Below are 22,300 nucleotides of genomic sequence, written 5' to 3'. Positions count from 1 at the left end.
CTCAAGAGCAACCAGCAGCTCTCCACAAACACACTCTCTTCTCTAGACTGAGACTAAGATTCCTATGCTGATTGAACCCAGGGAGCCACATCCCCTGCCTTTTTTTTTTTTTTTTAATATTTTGAGACAGGGTCTTACTAATTACTTAGGGCCTCCCTAAGTTGCTGAGCTTCGTCTCAAACTTGCAATCCTCCTGTCTTAGCCTCCCAAATAACTGGGATTACAGGCATGTGTCACTGAGCCCGGCATGCTGATTTCTTATAACCAAAAACAAAACAAAACACAACAAGCAAAACACACCAAGAGTGTGCACATCCCTGGAAAGGAAAAAAGGTGCGGGGGGAACAGAAAAGTGGCAATAGCTTTTCAAGTGCAAGTATCAGTGCTGGGGAAAGCTCAGTGGGAAAGTGTTTGCCTAGCATGTAAAAGGCCCTGGGTTCAATCCCCAGCACTGGGGGAAAAAAAAGGAAAAAGAGAAGAAAGACTTCTCTAAACTTCTCCAAAATTGGAAATGAGCCAGGCATGGTGGTGCACACCTGCAATCCCAGTGACTCCAGAGGCTGAGATAGGAGGATCTTAAGTTTGAGACCAGCCTTAGCAACTTAGTGAGATCCTGTTTCAATTATCAAAAAGAAAAAGGACTGGAGTTGTGACTCGGTGGTCAATCCCCCTTTCCAAAAACAAACAAACAAACAAACAAATACAACTGTTCAAAATTGGAAACAAAAACCTAGGGATGCTTCCACAAATCCCCAACAGAGATGCCAGTGCGCACCTCTCCAACATTATTGTTAGGGTCTCTTCTCGATAATCTACATGCACTGGCTCCAGATGTATCTGATTTTGAGGAGTTAGGATTTGCACAACTGCATATTGTTTTTATGTACTTTGAGAACTGCAAAAAACTGACATTATTGTAGGACAGGCAAAAAAGATAAAGACATTAATAGCAATACAATGGACACAGACTAGTTCTGTATGTGGTTCAACTCAAATAATAATATAAAATCAGTACTTAAATTTTATGGGCAACACTTAGAACAGCTCTAATTACTCATGGGAACTATTATAGAGCACTAAACAGCCTAAGTCTCTTTTCATCCCTTATTTTATTGGTACCTATTAATGAGCAATCAGAGCCAACATGGAAGAAGCATGAGCTGTAAGACCAGGTAAAGGCCACAAACTGAGAGTACAGACTGGATATGAAGGCCAAAGAAATTGAATTGCTTACATGGAGCTTATATAACAAGGCTGAAGAATAGTATACTCTTTTTAAAAATTTTTTTTCATTTGTTCTTTTTGTTGTACAGCCCCACCTGTCAATTAAGTTTGCTCCAAAGTGAGGAACCTGGGTGTTTTAAAATGTAACATACTGAAATCATTTTTCATTTAGTTTTTTAAAAATTAGGCTCTTAAAATTCTGCAAATATAACTGTGATTACAATGAAGGGGAATGGAGGAAGAAATGGAATTTTGTCATATCAAACAGGGGCAGGGCCTTATAAAGGCTCAGAACACTACAAAAGGTCCTTCTGCCCGAGAAGAGCCACCCCCACTCCACGGCTCAAGAGACAAGGATCAAGAACCCCACTTGGTGCTCAATCCCACCTGGAATCAATCTCCACACCAGCTCTTGCCATAAAATGAAGAGCAGAGTGAAACAGGACCCAGACGGCGGCTCCACTTGTGCTATTCTCTGCACAGGCAGGTCCCCCTCCTATGTGGGGCCTGGGTGAGGCTGCCCTGCCTCACCTTTGGAGTCCAGCCTCTGCCCTGCTGGGGGTACTAGGGAGTTGCTGGATGAGAGGCAGGGATTCTGCCGCAACCAAAGAACCAAGTCCAGTGTTTCTACACTTAGAGAAACAAGACTCCCGTCCCAGGGTGCTCTAGCTGGGCTCTGGATCCCGCAGAGAAGGGGCAGGCAGGCCTCCCTCGCTCTCCCAGAAGTCCCCACCCCCAATGCCCTGGGCTTAGCGCTCACTTGAGTTCCTGTGCAATGGCCGCGATCTGCTCCACGCGGTCCTGATGTGCCGCCAGGTCACTCTCGAAGGCCTCGTGCTTCCGCAGCAAGGCTCGCACTTCCGTCAGGGATGCAGACTCGTAATCCTTCTGCAGCAAGATCTGCTCTTTGCCTGCACAGTGGCAGCAAGCGAGGGTGAGTCCCCTGCTGCCTCCCAGCAGCTTCCTAGCAACCACCAAGTGCTCAGAGAGCACCCGGATTTCAAGGAAGCAAGAGGAGGCACCGAGAGTGGCAGGACCGAAGCAGGAGGCATTCGGGCTGTCGCCTGCCATCAGCACACCAGCCCCTCCAGGTGCCCAAGGTCCACGTGCACCAGGTGTGAGGGCAACTGAGGGCAAGTCACGAAGCGTAGCTGGGGACAGTGAGAACGCCGCCTCGTGGCTCTGCACGTACCGTAGGCCCAGGTCTCGTGCGTGGAGGCCTTCTGCCTGAACTTCTCAGCCAGGTGCTCCAGGCGCTCCAGCCTCCGGATCTCGTTCAGCAGCCATTCCTCGTAACCCTTCTCGGCCTGCTCCAGCCTCTGCCAGGCGCCAGCAATGTCCTGGTGACCAGAGGACAAGCAAGGCACAGTTGTTACACATGGGCCTCCTGGGACTCCTCTGGAAATCCTGCAATCCTGCCGGCAGTGTCCTTCCGTCTCATTTTCCTTCCCCACCACCACCCAAATAACCATTCCACTCTATTTGTTTCCCAATATCTTCATTATCATGAGGCCCTTTGAAAATAAAGCCGCTCTCCTCTGCCAATCTGATGCTTCTCCAGGTATGGACAGAGGCGTACAGGGCTTGTTTTCTGGCTAGGACACGAAGCCTCAAAGTGATTCTGCGACCTCCAGGTGGATATCTGAGCCTGGAAGCCAGTGAAGGAGATTTGGGAGGCACTGGCACTTAGGCATGATCTGGATGAGATCAACTGAAGGTATCAGAAAGGGCTCAGCAAACACTGGCAGAAAGCAGAGGAGGCAAGGCCTTGAGCAGATGTGGAGGAGCCCTCACTGGTGAGGTAGGAAGAAGAAAGAAAGACAAGAGCAAGAAGAGTCTCAAGATGAAGGCAACAAGGTGGTGTTTGTGGCTCAGTGGTAGAGCACTTGCCTAGCATGTGTGAGGCCCTGGGGTCGATTCTCAGCACTGCATGAAAATAAATAAATAAATAGAACAGGTGTTGTATCCATCCACAACTAAAAATCTACATAGAAAAAAAAAGGAAGAGGAGGGGGAGGTGGCAACAGGGTCGCAGCTACCAAGAAGTGCAGAGGGGCTGGAGATACAGCTCAGTTGGTAGAGCAAGCACAAGGCCCTGGGTTCAATCCTCAGCACTGCAAAAAAAAAAAAGAAAGAAAAATAATATTTTGGGGTTGGGGTTGTGGCTCAGTGGTAGAGCGTTTGCCTAGCACGCATGAGGCACTGGGTTCGATCCCAAGCACAATAAAAAAAGTCAAATAAACCTAATAAAAGTATTGTGTCCTTCTGCAACTAAAAAGAAAAAAAAAAAAAGTGCAGAGTACAAAAACAAAGAGAGCAAGTCTGTGGACGCCAACTCCCATGCCACTGACGGATGAGAACAGCCTCAGAGGTACCAACACAGAGGAAGCCAAGGAGGAGAACTTCTGTGTGTTCTGTTGTGAAGAGAACGAGACAAGCAGCAGCTATGGGGAAGCATGTCATGGGGTTTTCTGTTTCTTTTTGTTTTACAGATTCTGAAGCACTTTGTATATCCATGTGGACAACACAGTTGAGAGGGGACACTGAAATGTGGGAAAGGAATGCAGAACTTGGACCTTGAGAAAACGGAAAGGGCAGGTGGTAACATCAGGGAGGAGAGGGCACAGGGTCTAGATGCTGGAAGCTCTATGGGGGAAGATGAGGTAAGGTAGAGGAAGGGAGAAGAGAAAGGCCATTCACGAAGCACTTGCTGAAGGCCTCTCTCTGCAGGAAACATGCAGTGGCTGAGTCAACAAATGCATGGTGCACAGTGGAAAAATACCAAGTATGACATGGTAGTGGGGCACATGCCTGTGATCCCAGCAACTCTGGAGGCTGAGGCAGGAGGATTCAAAGTTCAAATCCAGCTCAGCAACTTAGCGAGACCTGGTCTCAAGACTGAAAAGTCAAGGCCTCTTTCTCAGCAAGCCACCAGGGAAGGGACCCAGGGCAAAAAGCCTTTAGGAAAACTGAGGCCTGCCATGCTCCCAGGGCCGAGCCCAGCGACTCACCGACACCATCTTTCCCTCGGAGGGCATGAAAGCGGGCCGGTTGCTGATCCGCAGTTTGGTCTGCAGAGTATTGAAGTTGATCTCCAGCTGGCATTTCTCCTGCACCTTGGGGGGTTTGTGCTTCCGACGGTAATCCCGGAAGTCCTCCAACTTCTTCTGCATGGCCTGCATGGTCTTCTCAGGCGTCCGGTTCTCCAGCCAGGGAATCGTGCGCCGAATCCATTCCAAAAGCTGTTCCCAAACACAAAAACTGCTGAAAACACCAGCAAACTGCTCCCAGTTTAAGAAAATAAATAGAGGTGCCTGATCACTTGGAGTAGGTTAACCTAATGCTCCCCAAACTACTGAAGTGTGATTCCAGTGCCCCCGACCTGAAGGCAGGGAGGGCAGCAAGAAAGAAACTCCCAGCATCCACCCAGGGCCACCAGTGTGTAGTGACCCACCCAACGACACCAGACATGGCCGAAAACTTGAAAGTCAGCACGCAAAGTCATGTTTAACAAAAATGTGACAGTTACAATAAACTCAGGGAGCGGACATGAGCAGACAGATGCTGGATGGAGTTTCAAATTGAAAGGAAGGAAGAAAGAAAGAAAAAAACCTGACATGGCAGAAAGGCAGTGGTATAAACTCAGCAAAGAATTGAGTTTAACTCAAAATGCATTTTTTTTAAAATGAGCTTGAATCTAGTGAGTCTGTTGCTTGACAAATGTGCTGTGAGCATGGCCTGACGCAGTGCCAACTCCTGCTTCCACATCCGGCTTCTACACACATGAGCCAGGGCCAGTGAGGACGGAGTGGACGCTCAGGAACCACACGCACCCCTTCCCACGAATCCCTGCCCAGGCCAGGAACCGACCTGCTGGAGGCCTCGGCAGCTACACCCAGGCCTGCTGATGGCCAGGGAGACGCCAGCAGGCTAGAATAAAGTCGTTTAGGTGGTGAACTACGATGTTCTAAGGGTCTCAGGAGCATAGATAATAAGGACCAAGTAAGAAAGCAGGGCTTTCACTACTGAGGACCAGTTCTCCTGTCCTGGTCATGCTTCAACCTGAAGTTTATCACATCTTAAATAATGCTGTCCAACTGGATTTTCCATAGTAAAATATGAACAACAAAGAAAGAAAAAACAAAAACAAAAAAATATAGATCTGTTCTCCTCAGTAGTAAAAAAATAGAAACTCGGTATCACTAGATTAGATCACCATAAACTCCTACCTGGGACCATTTATTCTAAGAGTCTTGATAATTTTCCCAGCATAGTATCAGATAAATTTAGTCAGAGCAAAAACTATCTGGGCTTGAACACGTGTCGCTGTGTTGGAGTCTGTTCTCCAAGGATATGCATGGGCCTTGCCCAGCCCACGGGAGAAAACAACTCCTGGCAGCCAGGACGTGCTTCCTTGCAATGTGTGCCTGATAAGGGCAGGAGATCACCAGGGACAGGCATGCAGAAGAGCTATGGACAGACCACCAGGCCTCAGGCATGAACACTGGGGGTGGGGGCTCCCTTCCAGGATGCCCTGGGCACGCAGGCAGACGCATAGGCAGGGCCACCTCCTCAGAGCAGGCTGCTTGAGTTCCCCTCGGAGACCACTGTGTGGAGCAAGGCCCCTGAACACAGCACCCTGTGTGATGTGGGGGCCATGAGTCAGCAAGAACACAAGTTCATCTGGGGGTCCGACTCAGAGAGCAGAGCTCACGGCAGGTCACCCTTTGCTACCTGGAAACATGCAGACTACTTCTGTGCTCTGGGGCTACGTTTGCATCAGGACTTGTGTGGCTACCAGATAAACCTCGGCTGAGATCCAGCGCATCTTCTGCTTTCATTCTATCTGGGGTGGAAAATGCAGAAAACACGGACACTCCGCTTCCCACTCTGCGCCTCACCCCTGGGCGAGTGTGGACAGAGCCGGGGCCGCCAGTTTCCTTTACCTCACTGGCTAGCCTCTCATATTCTTCCATCAGCCTCTCATTCTCTTGATTCACAGCAAGAACCTTACATATCCTGTTAGCCGCTGTCTCAGCCTGCAAAACACAAGAGGTAAACGGAACGGATCCAGCGACAGGGATGGGCACACACAAAGGCCGACGCGGCAGGGCTGGGGTGAGGAGGGGGCAGCGTGCTGAAAAAGGCACAGAGTGGGTTAGGGCAGGACGGGAGGGAGGGCACACCGTTCTGACAATCATTTCCACCGTTTTTCAGTTTGCACACAGACTTGCAACAGCAGGCTGCGTATGCTGAAGGGAACAACGGGGGATAACACTGGTCCACAACACGGGCTGGGTAAAACATCACGCGAGTTAGTAACAGACAGGTGGTCACGGAGACCAAGATCTCAGTCCCTAAACGTCTGTCCATCTGAACACTCCTCAATACTGATCTCACAGCAACAGGGCAGAAACTCCCTGAATGACACTGGACTTTGAAAATCACAGCAAAAGTGACTGGGCCCTGAACATTCAGACACGTCGCTGCACCCGAGTCCACCCAAGACCTTATTTTCTGAAATGCGTAGGCAGAACTTTCTAGACAGGGACCTCACACAGAGCTGAGCTTGCTTGCGGGTTCTGCTTCATCTACTGTTTAACCCACATGAGGAGTCACTGAGGCAGTCATCTTCCACCGTCACTTACGGTCACGGCCTCAAACCGTGACCACGCAGTGGATGGAGAAGAGGAACGTGCCTGAGGGTGCTGCCAGGCCCACAGCCTTCCCACAGGCAGATTTCAGTTACAACTGCTTCCCGGTGACGGCCTTTAAATGAAAGGGATCACAGGAATGATACACACCATCCACCCCATCTGTTTGGATTTTGCATCTTGTAAAGGGTGAGCAGCAGGAACAGGTGAATCTGCAGAAGCTGGAGAATATTCTCCCACTGTCCCATGGGATATTTATCTAGAGGAATGTGATTTTTTTTTTTTTTTTGAGGTTGTAGCACTGTTTTACTTAATATAAGATTAATCTTGGAAAGATGTGAGAACAAATCACTGAACCATGAAGGTGATTTCCAGGCACGGGAAGGCATTCTCTCTCCCTGTCAAACCCACCGCCTGATGCATGTGGCTCAGTCTTCAAGGCACTTCTTTTGTTTCTAAAGCAAAAATGTTTCCCACAATTGACTAATGAGACAAAGGAAACATCTCAGAAGGAAAAATGGAGATAAAAACCCTTTGGGAACAGTGTGTAGTTAAATCAATTACAAAGTATCTGCAGTCTGGAACTTGCTGTGTTAGGTTGTTATGTGACACTGAGAAAGAGTCCAAGGTCAGATGTGAAGCACACACACATATGCCAGGTACACACGGAGCAGCCAGCCAGTGGTGCACAAGGGTCAAGTACCTGCTCCGCTCCTGCGAAAGCATGGTAGAAGCAGGAGACGTAAGTCATGATGGCTCTTTCGTCAGGTTTGGGAGTGTTCACAATGTCTGAGGGGGAGAAAATAACACAGGACACACACACAGGCGAAGAGGAGAAACCAGGGTGAACACAGGGAAGAGCAAACTGGGTCACACTGGCCAGTTTTCCATGTGCTTCACAGGCCTGGGATCCTGACCTTGGGAGGACGGCCCAGTTGAGAGGATTCCTGACAGGCTGATCTGAACCCATGGGCTTTTTGAGCAATCAAACTGGGGACTTGTGCTCCCCACCTCTGATGGGCTTTTAAAGGGCATTTAGTGCATGGCCGTGGAACCCGCTGCCACATCAGAATGTCACCCCTTTCTGGAGACTCCACTTGACAAACTGCTTGGAGAGTGCATGTCACTCTGAAAGATGCTGGAGATACTAGCAGACTGTCCTGGACTCCTCCAACCCCACCATCACAGCAGCCGGCGTTCTCTGGAAACCACCCAGGTGGAGAGAGCACGGCTCCACACCCTCCCACATACTTACCAAGCCACTGAGAGAAGACACCAAGAGGGGCACCACATCTGAAGAGAAGAGCAGGCACAGCCTTGCTCCTGAGGCTCCAGCTACCACCTGCACTAGCTGAGCAACCACCGGAAGCACACCTCTTCCTCCTCCCCGCCACAATGTCTTTGCTACAGAGCTCCTTAGCCTTGCTCATGAACGCCAGCCGGTCAGTGGACAGAATGAAGCCAAAGCAGCACCCTGAGATCCCCACAGCAAAACTTTGTCGCAGGGTTCAGAGGCTATCAACAGAAGGCACAAGGGACTGTGTGACCATACAGAAACTTCCAGAAAACAAACACAAATGGCGTGCCACTGTGTGAACAAGTTTCTAAGAAACCTAGAGTACAAAAGACAAACTCCTGCCTCCTCAGAACCAAACAGGTCTCTTTAGTTAGAGGAGAGGGAAAAAAGAGGAAAAGGAGAGAAAAATCCAGACACAGGAGATGAAGTGGTGACCCGTCAGCAGCCTCTCCTCTGCACACAGCACAAGCACGGCAGTAACAGGAAGCGCAGGTCACCAAGGCTCTCACTGGGTCTGGCAGAGTGTGCTAAGTGTGCATGGAGAAAGGCGGCTAACCACATGGATGTTCTAGGCCCAGAAGGCACTTCCTCCGGAAGTCAGGATTTTTCCCCACTTCCCACTGGGGCTGTTTAAATCTTGGCTCAAGTCAAAGAAGTCATATCACGAAGTTCTCACTCTACACTTCTCAGAACTGCCAAGGGAAGTGGAAGAGCTGGCCAGAGAAGGCCTGGCCACCCAGAAGAGCCTACACTAGCAAGAAGGTCACATCCATGGCCAGAACAAAGCCTCCAGAACTCCAGCACACTCACCAGGACATCCTGTTACTACATTCACGGCCCAGGGTCAACCAGACCCCTTTCCAAGTCTACAAGGAGCCAAACCCAGGGCTCACCTCAAATAGGTTCATGGTGGAAAATAGGGAAACAATTTTCACAACCTCTTAAAATTATGGTAGATGGTTCAGATGAGAAGAATTCGCTTTTCACTGAAGGTACAGTCCATGGGTGAATAGGCCCATTAGCCACTTGAAATTTCCTCCTGGGAAGGCTGAGTTCAATCCCTGGTACCCTCCCAAAAAACAGAAAAAAAGGAAAGAAAATCCCTCCCCAGGTTCAGAGACCAACACAAGTAACAAAACCTAAAGTCAGCAGGGTCTTCCAAGAGGATTCCTGAGCTGAAGGCAAGAGACCTGGATCTCTATTCATGGAAGAGCCCAGCCCCATGGGTCAAAGCCAAGGACAAAGGGTACAGGTGGGTCCTTCCATCTGGCAGTTACAGTACCGCGCACTCGGCACCCATTCCATACTGTTCGCCTGGGGATCCCATGAACAACTACTCCACAAACACGGCAATGTGCTAGCATTCTTCTGATCCATTAGAAAGGAAGGACAGAAAACAGTAATGGAAGACAGGAGGAAGAACTGACTCCAATGGCAGTAAGGCCCATCAGCCACAAGAGTCACATGGGGAGGACAGACACCCAGGCCAGGACCCAGAGACCAAGAGAAGAAGTGAAAGAGAACCTGGGCAGGGGCCAGAGCCTGGACGGTGGCGGCGGTGCTGATAAGCAGTCAGCGAGGAGAACCGGGACTTGCCTCAGTTCAGGGAACCAGGGAGGCATCAATGAGCTGCAATGTGGCTTTGCTGATGTGTCCTGGCTATTGACTCAGGAACCCTGGGTGGTTATTTACCACTGGAGAAGTCAAAAGAGAGACTACACAAAAGAGGAACTTATTTTGGAGGGGGCAGATGGGCAAATAGTAAACAGAAATTTGCTGTCTTACTTCATTGTCATATTGACTCTCTACCTAACTCTAAAGAGTTTTAGAAAAACTAAGAATTCTAAAGAGGGCATTCAAGTGTTAGCACCAGAAATGAGTTTAATAAGTGGGCAACAGTGGAGTCCTGAGTGCAGAACCACAATCATGGGTCAAAATGTGTCACCCCAAAAGATTTGCTGAATCCCTACCCTCCAGTACGGCTACATGACCCTATTTGGAAGGGGAGCCTCTACAGATGAGATCTGTGAAGGTAAGGGCAGGCTGTAGCCATGAGGGCCTGGTTCCAGCCAGTGTCCTTGTAAAAGGACAGCGCACACAGAAACAGACACAGAAGAAGGCCTTGTAAAGACAAGGACAGGGACTAGGCTGACGCTGCCACAAGCCAAGGGCTGTCTGGGGATCCTGTCAACACCTTGATTTCAGACTTATGGACCACAGAGTTATGAAGGAAAACAATCTCTTCTTGCTTTAAGCCACCCAGTTTGTGGTCATTTGTTACAGCAGCCCTACCAATCATCAAAATAAGGAAAAGTGGAAGATCCATACTAACTACAATCAAGTTGCTTACTTTTCCTAAGTAACGGACCATTAGGGATTAAAATAATAACAAAGCCAAGTCTGAGTCTGAGTCCCTCTGGGGCTGAACTTCTCCCTTGCCTCCAGATACCCCTTAAAGGGTCCTTCTCATTCTGAGGCTGGTCAGTGTGTGCCGAGCGGGAGTGACTCACGGATGAACATGAAGCTCCTCAAGTGGGTGCTGGAAGGAGTGCCACAGGCACAGCTCATGGGCACTCACCACAAGGAGAAGTTGATTCAGATCCAACAAAACAGTTTAGTTTGGTTAAAAATGAGATGTGAAGGTTTGGCTGGTACACTGATGGCTAAATGCTCCACATTAAATTCTGCGACTTCTAGTTACAAGGAAGGGTCCCCCCTCAAAGTATGTCAGAGAGAGATTTATTTGCTAAACTTGTCTCTATGTGGTTAAGGAAAGTACATCATGTTGTAAAAAAAAGTTAATGCAGAAAGTCTTTTTTAAAAAATGATAAACCAAAGCATTCTGCTTCTGAGCGAAAGCTGAACTTTTTGCCAAATCCTTTCACTATAATTTTGCTGACTTGTTTTTGAGCAGGATGCTAAATACATACATATGAACAAGTTAAATGTAAAACTCTCTAACACTCATGTGGCTAGGAACAGAAGTCTGTCAGGAATCACAAGCACTTCCGCTGTAACTCAGCATAAAGTTCTTGATCCATGGATCCTCTAGAACTCGATGAACACGCTTCGCGTCTCACCTTCAGCATCCAGCATCTTAGGGATGTCCAAGTGCTTCTCTGCGATCTCCATGGCCAGGTTAATGTTTCCTATGGGGTCATCCTGCACAAAACAACAGCCAGCTCTTTAAAATACTGAGGCAGAACTCAGGGACAGCGCCTCTTCTTCCCTCACCTTGGGAAGGGCTGCACCACCCACATGACCCCTGGCCTTTCACCCACTACCTCAGAGACAGAAAGAGCAAAGTCACAGAAACCACGGGACCTGCGCACACTGCACTCCACACAACACAAGCACAAGAGGCAGGCTGTCAGGGATTCTTGCACCCAGAAGAAAGACGAGCACCTCAGGCATGTGTCCCAGCCTGCAAGCCACACAATCTCCATTCTGCCCAAAGGACCAAGGAAGACACGCCTTCCAGATCTACAGGGTGGTCTTGAAGGTTTATTCCAACAGGTTGGTTTGAAAAATGAAAGAGCTAAGGGGTGAGGGAGGTGGAGCTGGGTGAGACTAAGTTCACAAAGAGGCTACCGGCAGCTGTGAAGAACAAAAATCATGTTTCTGTGGGGTTAAATTCTAAAAAAATTACAAAATCTTAAAACTGTATGTGAATTTGTAAAGAGATTTTTTTCTAAAGACTACATTTATCTTTCATTGTGAAACTGGTTAAATATGTAATACAAAATAAATTTAATCTGAGGTGTAGAACTGAAATACTTAGAAACTAAAAGACCCAAGCTATTTTTCTCATCTGTTAAGGAATTAACTTGTGTATTTGAAATGGATGGGGGTAAAAAAGAAAAATAAAAATGAAAAGTAGTGTCACCCAAGAATGACTTTCATCAACCTTAACAGCAAAGCTGTTTGAACATTCTGGGAACTGCGATGCTTTGCAATGAGCACATCATTTTAGTGCGATATTTAAAAACACATTCAGTGTGCTCAACAAAGACACCAGTGTCAGCTTCCTGGCCTCATAGAGTATATTATTATTTTAGGCAAAAAAGAAAGTGAACTAAATATGATTTTAATAGAGCATGTAAGCACTTGACTGGCAGCAGTTGTCTCAGGTGGCGAATCTCACCTGCATATTGTATGATGTGTTGATGAAGCCAACTAGGGAGTATAAATTTCTTCCTTGTAAAAAATTTTTAAGGGAAATTTCAACATCAAAAACACAGAGCAACGACTGAGACTTTGGAAAAGCTATCTCATCTAGACTGTAACATAAAGAGATAAAATGCAGCAGTTAAGTATTTAACTCAGCTATTGGCCAAAGGGCCCTGGGCATGTTACTGAGCTTTCCACTTTCATGGTCTACAAAAATGGGGTAAAAACAGCACCAACTTTGGAAAGAGGCATGAATAAGTAAGTGTGTGTGATTTTACATACATACATATACATGAGTACACATATGCATACATGTTTGTTTACAACAGGGTCTGACCTCGCTCCACGTAAAGGTTAGCTGCCATCATGTTACTGTCACTTTCCATCTGTTGCAGGTGGCCAATCACCACAGGTCTATGGACCTTTTGTAATAAACACTGACCATAAGCTGCTAGTTTATAATAAGTCTATCTAACAACTGAGCCTAGTACAGTTTCTTCATTTTGCCAATGCAACAGAAATTTATGGAAAAAATGTACATTGTCCATAATGTTTAAAACGTATCAGGAGAACTCAGGATAATATGCACACTGAAGGGCCGGGGGAGCTCCCTTTTCCACCACAGTGCCATAGTCTGGATCTGGGATGTAAGGGCTCTTCATGTGCTTCCCAGAGTCCATGGCGGCAGGCTGGGGAAGGGGTGGTGGGCAAGCAACAAGATGTGGGAAGCCAGGACGCTTCCTACAACTATCTGTGCTACACAGGTGAGGACAGCATGCAGCAGGGGCAGGTTCCACACCCAAACACACAACACAAGTGAATGGCCAGCTAAGCACACCAGCACCGAGGAGGACATGCGCTGGGACTCCTGCTGGGAGCGGCCAGCGTGTGGCCAGGTTCCCAGCCTCCGGCCTCACCTGTCATTACTTCCAAGGCAGCACACACCATGCGTTTGGACTGGGCCCTGATTTCTTTTTTGTATCTCTAGTTACACTGCAAACTGTTCTTAAAGATTTAGAAAACACACCTATGACTTAGACACACTAAACTTTAGGCTCAAAGAGAGAATTAGTTTTCTAAATCCAATTATCTGAAAAAAGTGAAACAAAACAAAAATCCCAAAACTTTTCTAATACTTGTACCAATAGTGAGATAGGATGTATCCTTTGTGTGAGAAACAAGTTAATTAATTCTGAGTAAATATGCCTGCCACTAAATCCTCAGAGAGGTAAAGGGAATCTTAGAGGCCTGGAGAATCTGAGCCTTTCTCTACTTGCCCCTGCCCCACATGCAGGCATCAGTGCTCATTCTTACACTCCAGGAACACAAGATCTTTAAGAAACACGGACGCCGCCTTCCCAGGAAGTCAGACCAATCATCACCGGTGTCTTGATGGGAGCATGGAGACCTTGCCTGGCTTTTGGTGCCGTCCTCCCTGAGAGACGAGGGCGTGTGCTCCTGGCTGCCCTCCACTGGCATCCCAGGAAGGCTGGCTGGAGGGCATGCTTTTCCAGGGGGGTTTCTGTGGGCAGCACTGGGTCTCTGCTAGTTAGTACTGATGTGCTCATTCTCAGGATCACATGCTGAGCACAAGGGTGGGGACACTGCATGCTGGGCCAACCCAGAATGACCTTGTTAAGCTTTGAGTAGTCAATGAGGTCAGGCCGGTGTCTGTGGATGAGGGCACAGAGTCCAAGGCCATCTTTCCAGCTTCACAACCAACATGGGGGAGAAGAGGAACATGGTTAATGGAGAGAAAGCAACACACAGGCTCCACTCAGCAGGACACTGGCCTTCCCTCCGACTCAGACTCAGTGCGCCGAGGGGACCTTCCCCTTTCCCCCACCCAGTGACTGGTGGTCCCTGGCGTGCCCATCTTCTTCCCGGGCAGTGCACGCTTCCATATCCTGTTCCCCTCCTTTCCATTTGCAGTGATAGGCCAGGACTTGCCAGGGATCCTGCCCTGTTTCCTGCACAGTCCTGCCTGAGCTGGTGCAGACAGTCACAGGAGGGAGATGACCCTGTGCTATGCCTGCCCTTCCAGTCCCAGCTGTCCTCCTTTCCTGATTCCCTACTTTGGTCCTTAACCCAGGTTGCCCAATAAAAACCCCTAAGAATGTCTCCTCCGACCATGTCCAGGGGACATTCCCACTGAGTTCCTGGTACACTTCAAAAGCCACCATTAGCTCCTGGGCATTGTTCTCCCTTTCCTTTACTTTTTAAGGCAAAGGCATGTAAGTAAGGGGACACACAAAGAACAGGGTGAATACTGATTTCCAGGCTGTTTCCCGCAGACACCAGCCCTGACCACTCCTTAGCCAATGCTGAACTTGGTGCGTGCAGGAGACAGCAGGGTCAGTGAGGGTAGGGTGTGGAGCTCTGTGTTGCAGGGTTGGGGGTAGGAAGAGACCCTGGTGGAAGCCTCCAGGCCTTGTTGCTGAATGGCCTGTGACAAACTGGGGTCAGCAAAAGGCAAGCGGGAAGGCTAGTGGAGGCAAGCCTGGGACTCTGGCAAAAGGCCCCGCCCTGCCTTGGCCTCCCATCTGCCAAACAAGTCCAGCAGGGACAAGGCAGCCTTCCCCTCTGTGCTCCAAACACCTGGCTCAGAGCGCACACCCGGCAGGCCCTCTCAGGATATCCGTCAAGCTGTAAGAACCTCCCAATGGGTCCTTGTAACCCACCCTTGTCCTTCCTCTCTCAATCCACAGACCCATTTGTACTTGAGGGAAACCGACCATTGGAAGGGTGAGTGTACAACCAACTCTCCCACATACATGTGATGACAAAAATGCATGAGAAAGAAGACTGCAGAGAGTGCGAATCATGCTCACGGGTTGTCAGCATTTCATCCATTTCCTTCCCTGTAACTTTGCAGAAGTGATATTCCTACTTCTTTTGTATTTTGGAGGAGCAAAGTTGATGCCAGGCACGAGGCTAATCAGGGTGCAGTGAGTCTACCAGGGTGTCACCTGCCACTGACAAGAGACCACCAATCCTGCTGCCTTCTCCCAGCAGCAGGTGAAGCCTAACTGAGGTGCATTCTTGAGCCCCCACATTCCAGCATTGCCGGCCCTTTGCTTGTAAACACAGGGCTGCCTTATGAGGGTCCCGCACCTCCACCGAACCTTCTCCTCTGGGAGATCCTGAACATCAAGAATTCTACACCGCGGTTCTCATTCACACAAGAACTGCCAGACAGGAGGAGGGAAACCCCAGCGTAAACCAAAGTGGTTCTCCCAGCCAGTGGATTCCAGGGAGCAGGGAAGGATCTGCAGGCCCTGTGCTTACCTGGTGTGGAAGTTCTGAATGTTCACATTTCTGTACGGAGCGGTTTTCCTCTGACACCAAAGCAGCAGCCCTTCTTTGGCAGATGTTTCTGTAACAAGAGCCAAGAAAAGAATGCCACAGGGAAGGACTCCCTGTTTAGTGCGCCCAGTTCCACCTGCTTTTGTAGGAGGCCTCCCAGGAGGCTGCTCACCAACACAGCAGCTCTTCTCCCGGCCTCTGCAAGCAGGTGGGGCTGGAACCCTGATCCTAGGGATGAGCTTCTCAAGACTTGTAAGAGATTTCAAAAGGACAATGCAGGAGCAGCCAAAGATCACAGCATAAAAAACCACCATGGCCAGACTTCAGGGTGACTGGTAACTTATCCTCTTTAAGATTAAATTAAAATAATTGAAAAAATGTGAAGGGTCCTTACTAGGTGAGGTGACCCTGGGATATCAATTATTCTGGACTGGGGACTGTCCAGAGTGAAAAGGCAGGCTATGGAGACTAGGATGCCACAGGTTGAGCCCTGCTTCTTGACTGACGGCATACCTAAAGTACTATGAGAGCTAGATATGGGCGCAGTCTCCTTGGGAGGAGTCTGGTAGGGCAGCCTGATTCTTTGCACTGGCTGAATGTTTATGTATACAATTCCAAAAAGCATAAATAAATGAAGCAACCTGCACCACAACTCATACAGACTTATATACTATACTGTAGAACAACTAACCTGTCCATCCTGTTTATAATTCCTACTCTTAGGTAAATGGAATTTCAGAAGTCTCTATGTTTCAATTTTGTTCCCTCACCCTGGGATTTCAATGGAGTTTTATTGGTAAGTGTCCAGTCTGGTCACTTAGTTTTAACTAAGTTATAAAACCCACCAGCACCTGTGGTGGACATGATAATGTGCTGATGACTTCCTGAGGGCACAAAAGGACAGGCCACTGGTTCACTAGTGGCAGCCCCTGCATGAGACCTGTGTGCCCACTGTGCCACCCGGCCACTTCCCAGAACAGCTCCAGGCAGAGACGAGTGGGAAGCAGCAGTGGAAATAGGCTACCTGGCCTGCCTGGGGCCTCCTCCCCACAGGTCAGGCCAACCTCAGAGCCCCACAGCAAGTGACTGCCGCCCCACGCTTCCTCCCTCCCCTTCCTGCCCAGGCCTCCAGGAGGCTGGGGGTCCCTTAGCCATCCTGCTGCCTCCATGCCCTGTCCGGGCATCCCTAGCAACCTCCTGCACTTCTTCTGTGGACCAAGCACCGGCACCTTCCGATCCCTACCTCTCCTTTACTTTCTTGGAAGATGTCACCTATCATTTTGTTAAAAGAAACTAGTTTCCCCCCAAAATTTAGTTCTAATTACAGTATCTTTTTCTACATAAAATACATCATTAAAACAAAGATGATTTTCCATAGACTTATAGGAATTAAATATTAATCCATAAAATTGAAACAAATAAAAATGCTGGCAAATCAATATTATCTACTGTGTTGGACACTGAAGAACATGTCCTGGAAGGGACTTAGGTACTCTGCTCATGAAATGACTACTTTTTATTTTTTATTTAATTAATTTATTTATTGGTACTGGGACTGAACCTAGGAGTGCTTAATCACTGAGCCACATCCTTCTTTCTTATATTTTGAGACAAGTTCTCACTGAGTTGCTTAGGGCCTTGCTAGGTTGCTGAGGCTGGCTTTGAACTCACAATCCTCCTCCTCCGGCCTCCCGAGTTGCTGGGATTGCAGGCATGCACCACAGTGCCCAGAATGACATGATTACTTTTTAATGCTCAATTATTAATCTTGTGAAGAGCAAATTACTACATTCTTTTATTTCAGCGTTTTATAAAAAGCTGATTTGTAATCCCAGTCACTCAGGAGGCTAAGGCTGGAGGACTACAAATTCAAAGCCAGCCTCAGCAATTTAGAGAGGGCTTAAGCAACTTAATAAGTACCCATCTCAAAATTAAAAAATGAAAAGAGTTGGAGATGTGGCTCAGTAGTTGAGCACCCCTGGGTTTAATCCCTGGTACCAAAAAATAAAAACAAAAACAAAGAAACAAAAACCCCCCGTGATTTGACTATCTAATTTGGGACATGTAAATAATTATTCTGGGGATACTCTAATGGATAATACCATTCACCTGAAATAAAAGTAAGTTTTAAATTCATATTATTGTGAGTTTAAAATCTGTAATCAATCAGAAAAAACCTGAGGTCAAATTCACCCTACAACAGTTGGTAAAAAAGAATTTGCGAGCCCAGCTACTCCAACAGTGTGAACAAGATGTTTAAAAATAACGTTTGTTTTTTAGAGTTGGTTCAACTGTTTAAACATTTAAATTTTAAAAGTGAGAGAGAGGAGAGAGAGAGGAAAATAACAAAAAGATTGCTAATAGATTTTTTTTTTTTTTTTTTTTTTTTTTTGCATCTAAAGAATAGAGTTAATAGGTATAAGCTTAAGGAACTCTGCCACGGGGTCAGTGGTTGAGCCCTAGTTTGGTACACACAAGACACCAGTGTCAATCCCCAGCATGCGCACACACCCAAAAACCAAACAGAACTCTACTATCATTGTGATTTTACTAGAATAAACAGTTAAAAAAAAAAAAAAGTTCAACAAATGCTCATTTAAAAAAATTTCTGCAGTGAACATGTGCTCATCTTTTCCAAAATGATTCCGCCCCCATGAGCGGAACAGTACTCCAGGGTCTTTCCCCACATGAATATAAAACTGATGAAAACCCAACTTATATGCTCTTCATTCACCCACATGACTGTTGAACATCACTGTATTCTTTTCAAATTTTAATTTGCAACCTGAATTCCCACCATACAGGGCTAGATTTTAGCCATGTTTTACCTTCAACTGAAATGTCCTGGATGGCAAAACGAAGGATGATGGTCCAGATCATGCCCAGGGTCATCTTCACATTGCCGTCAACAATCTCTGTATGAGAGAAGGTCAACAAGGGAACCCACTCAGGACACAGCTCGTTCCTTCAGAGCTAACAGGAAATGTACATATGGAAAGACCAGTGTGTTTTATAAGCATCACAGTGTGTCTGGTTATAAAAGTGGTATTCATTACCAAGTGTCTCCAATTTAAATGAATTCTGAGTTAATAATAAACACAAATCTTGCATATGCATTATCATGAAAAACACTAAGGAATTTCCAAAGTTTAAAGACCATAAATCATCAAATTCAGAGAACACAGCCCCATCTCTACTCGAATCCTTCTTACTAGGCTGTGCATAATGAGGTCCTGGCAGTCTCAGTTTCTGCTGGACTTCTGCAGATCCCCAAACTCCCACTGAGAACCAGGAGGCCACTTCCTTCCTAGTAATTAGTTCTCATTAAGAGTAATTGGGATATATAATTCTTTCTCACTCCTGTAATGGGTTTGAAGAAGATGTGGTGCTATCTTTGACTCTAATACTGTGGGAGGGAGGAGAGAATTCAAGGGATAGGCCACACCCTCACACTGAGGTCAGTGGCCAACAGGTCCCAGGCCCCTCTCACCTTCAGCCCCGATGGACACCAGTTTCACCCCTTTGCTGGCTATGTAATCCAAAGCCTTGTTGACGTTCGCGATCTTGTGGAAGCGCATCTTGCCCCGGTCAGGTTTGGGCAGCCTTTCCCCTGCAGGATGAATGAGCACAGTGGGGCCAGAGTTACCCCTGGTACAAATCAAGATGCACAAACTCAGAGCCCTGAGGATCACCTGAGCCCAGGGCTCAAGACCAGCCTGGGCCGCACAGTGAGGTCCCATCTCAAAACACAAACCCCAAAACCCAAGATGCCAAAACACAGTGTCCAGTTATTCCTCAGGCAGAAATGGTCACTTGAGTGTTTGTGACACATCCCCAGTTTCTCTAATCACAGGGTAGAGGAAACACTGGCCCAAAGCCAGTTAGACCAGCAGGGAGCGACATTACTAAGGATCCATCTGCTGAAGAGTCTCATTTGGCCCATAAGCCAAACTTCATACGCGTAAAGAGAGAAGCTGGTGAGCGTCCCTAGAGCATTCGCAGTTGCTGGCTAGCTGGTAGAGGAAGTGGGGTGGCCCAGTTCACATCTCAGAGCTGGCTGCCAGGACTCGCCTTAGACATCTGGTTATGAAGATATATAGACCAGGGCAGACTTGCCATCCTCCTTCCCATTCACACCTCTCCAAGGGTAATCCATCCAGTCCAAGTCTAACCAGTCAAGTGAAGCCAGGCAATCAGATCCCCAGCGATCTCAACTCGCATTTTAAGAGCCCCGCTAACATACGCACGGGTGTTCTGGCTACGACATGACTTCTGGAACACATGCGAGCTGGACTAAACGGGGGAGGGCAGCAGGATGGGCAGTCACATAAATGTCATTTTTTCCTTCTCTTTGTTTCAAGGAGGACTGCATAAACATTATTTTAATCAGTCCATTTTAAACAGAATTCTCTCCTTTTTTAGAACCAAAAAAATTATTCCAGGCAGACTGCTCTTTGGAAATGTTCCTTTGCCAGAATACCATGTTCTTGCCCAGCCAAGTTCAAAGGAACTTAAGCTGTGATCATCTTTAAAGAGATGCTTACCTAGTGATTACACATTAAAGTACAGGACTGGGGAGTACACCAACCTGAGATGACTTCCAAAAGCAGCATGAGCTTAAGGCCGTTCCTGAAGTCTTCCTCAATGTTTTCAATCTGAGTGCCAGCTTTCCGCAGGTGGGAATTGCACCAGGCAGTGAAGGTCTGCAACAGAAACCAGACACAGGTGAGCACAGGCCCATGGGCAGACGCCCTCACCATGGACACTCACACCCGCCACACCTCAGAGGGCCAAGGAGGCTGCAGAGCTGGGGTCTTTCACAGATGGAAGAATTTGATGAAAAGAACTGGAAACCCAACAGTAAGATTTTAGTAAAATTTCCTCCTTAGAGACAACAACTCATTCATTTGCTATTCTGACTTGAGGGTTTTCTGTCTCAGGTCACCAAGGCCCCTGATTGACACCTACACCTTCACCTTGAGAAAGCTCTTTTTTTCTAAGGACTAAATCAGGATGTGCTTTCTTCCCTGCATACAATAAAAATAATAATGTTCAAATGTCTTTCTTTAGAACAGAGGGTGGGCGACATTGTGCGGCAGAAAGGAGAGAGAAGGAGGCACCCACAATCACTAATTATGAACAAACAGTTTATCTTGGATAAACAATGGTTTAACTGAATCAATTAAACAAATTTGTGGTAATCATTTAAAAAGTAACAGTACTGAGCTAGGCATGGTGGCACACCTATAATCCCAGTGACTTGGGAGGCTGAGGCAGGACGATTTCGAGCTCAAAACCAGCCTCAGCAAAAGTGAGGCACTAAGCAACTCAGTGAGATCCTGTCTGTAAATAAAATACAAAATAGGGCTGGGCATGTGGTTCAGTGGTCAAGTGCCCAAGTTCAATCCCCCTTACCACATTAAAAAAAAAAAAAAAAAGTAACAGTACTAACCTCATACTAGCATATTCCAGGCCCTAGCTAGATCCTGGATTTCAAACATGACTAGATAGAGCCCTGCCCCAGAAGGGATCCTGGTCCAGTCATGTTAACAAATCACAGGGTGATCTTCAACAGAAAATGGACTATATATCAGGGGCAGTCAAAGTCATTCTGTTTATTTTTTAGCTTCTTTTAACTTGGCTTCAACTTGTGCACTATTTCCTGCCAAAACCAGATTAGGAATGCTTCTGGCAGCTGCTGGCTAAGAATTCAAACTGTCCCCTTGTCTCACAACAGCTGCTAGGCACAGGAACAAAGTGCCTGGCATGCTAATCTAGGGGGAGGGAGGCAGAGGAAATAAACAGGTTTCATCCTTAAGAGGAGAAAATCAACCTCATAAAACAGGCTGCTTCCAAGTAAGATGAGACAATCAGGGTACACAAAAATTACTTTCCTGGCTAATAAAGAGAATTTTTCAAATCTAATGGTCACTCATCTCAAGAACTACATGTAATGTTAAATTCAAGGCCTAAAAGAAAATGTAGGTATTTTCTTGGGTTTATATTAATAAACTTTGCACTGAGAGCCTTAAGGAGTAAGTTCCCTAAGACTCATCTGAGTTTCTAGGCAGGGGAGAAGCTCCAGATTCATCCCCAATCAATGTGGCAGGCACTCACAAGTGACTACGCAAATTTAATTAATTAAAATGAAACTAAATTAAAAATGTAGCCCCAAATTGCACAAGCCATCTTTCAAGCACTCAGTCTGGCTTATGGGGTAGTTTAACTATAGAACAGTCCCAGCATCACAGAAAATCCTACTGATCAGCGCTGTTCTAGATAACAAAGGCTGTTTTTCCAAAGATAAGATCACTCTAAGCCTCCACTGCTTGTTTGTTTAAATACTAACTTTATGCATTTACTTTCTGAAGAAATGAAATATTTTACGGGTTCAAATCTCAAATGAACAGGAGAGTATTAAGTGAAAACCCTTCCTCTCACCCTAGTTCCCCAGCAACCGAGTGCCCCAGAGGGAGCACAAGGGCATCCATCTCACGTGTGTCCTTCCTATGGTATCTGTGCACAGACACAGGTTTCGCATCCCTTTAAACAGTAATGCATCTTGTTTTTATCCACTTGGAAGTATGGTGTGGAGACTGTTCCATTATCAGTACAGATGGCTCCTATCTGCAGCTGCCATGTATCCCAC

General features: G+C 47.1%; 1 protein-coding gene across 1 annotated transcript in view; it reads right to left on the bottom strand.

The window, feature by feature from the left end:
- Window positions 1-22,300, bottom strand: part of Actn2 (actinin alpha 2) — a 58,351-nt gene that overhangs the window by 15,398 nt on the left and 20,653 nt on the right. The window contains exons 2-12 of the mRNA XM_047520302.1: window positions 20,240-20,354; window positions 19,142-19,261; window positions 18,480-18,566; window positions 15,634-15,721; window positions 13,977-14,055; window positions 11,256-11,337; window positions 7,582-7,667; window positions 6,171-6,263; window positions 4,236-4,466; window positions 2,417-2,564; window positions 1,985-2,135 (exon numbers count right to left, since the gene is read on the bottom strand). Of these exons, the coding sequence (XP_047376258.1) occupies window positions 1,985-2,135; window positions 2,417-2,564; window positions 4,236-4,466; window positions 6,171-6,263; window positions 7,582-7,667; window positions 11,256-11,337; window positions 13,977-14,055; window positions 15,634-15,721; window positions 18,480-18,566; window positions 19,142-19,261; window positions 20,240-20,354 (1,280 nt within the window). The remainder of the gene's footprint in view (window positions 1-1,984; window positions 2,136-2,416; window positions 2,565-4,235; window positions 4,467-6,170; window positions 6,264-7,581; window positions 7,668-11,255; window positions 11,338-13,976; window positions 14,056-15,633; window positions 15,722-18,479; window positions 18,567-19,141; window positions 19,262-20,239; window positions 20,355-22,300) is intronic.

The sequence above is a fragment of the Sciurus carolinensis genome, chromosome 12 (assembly GCF_902686445.1).
Source record: "Sciurus carolinensis chromosome 12, mSciCar1.2, whole genome shotgun sequence".
In the NCBI taxonomy this organism is placed as follows: Eukaryota; Metazoa; Chordata; class Mammalia; order Rodentia; family Sciuridae; genus Sciurus; species Sciurus carolinensis.
The sequence above is the reverse complement of the archived record's forward strand: the minus strand, read 5'-3'. Positions and strand labels throughout refer to the sequence as shown.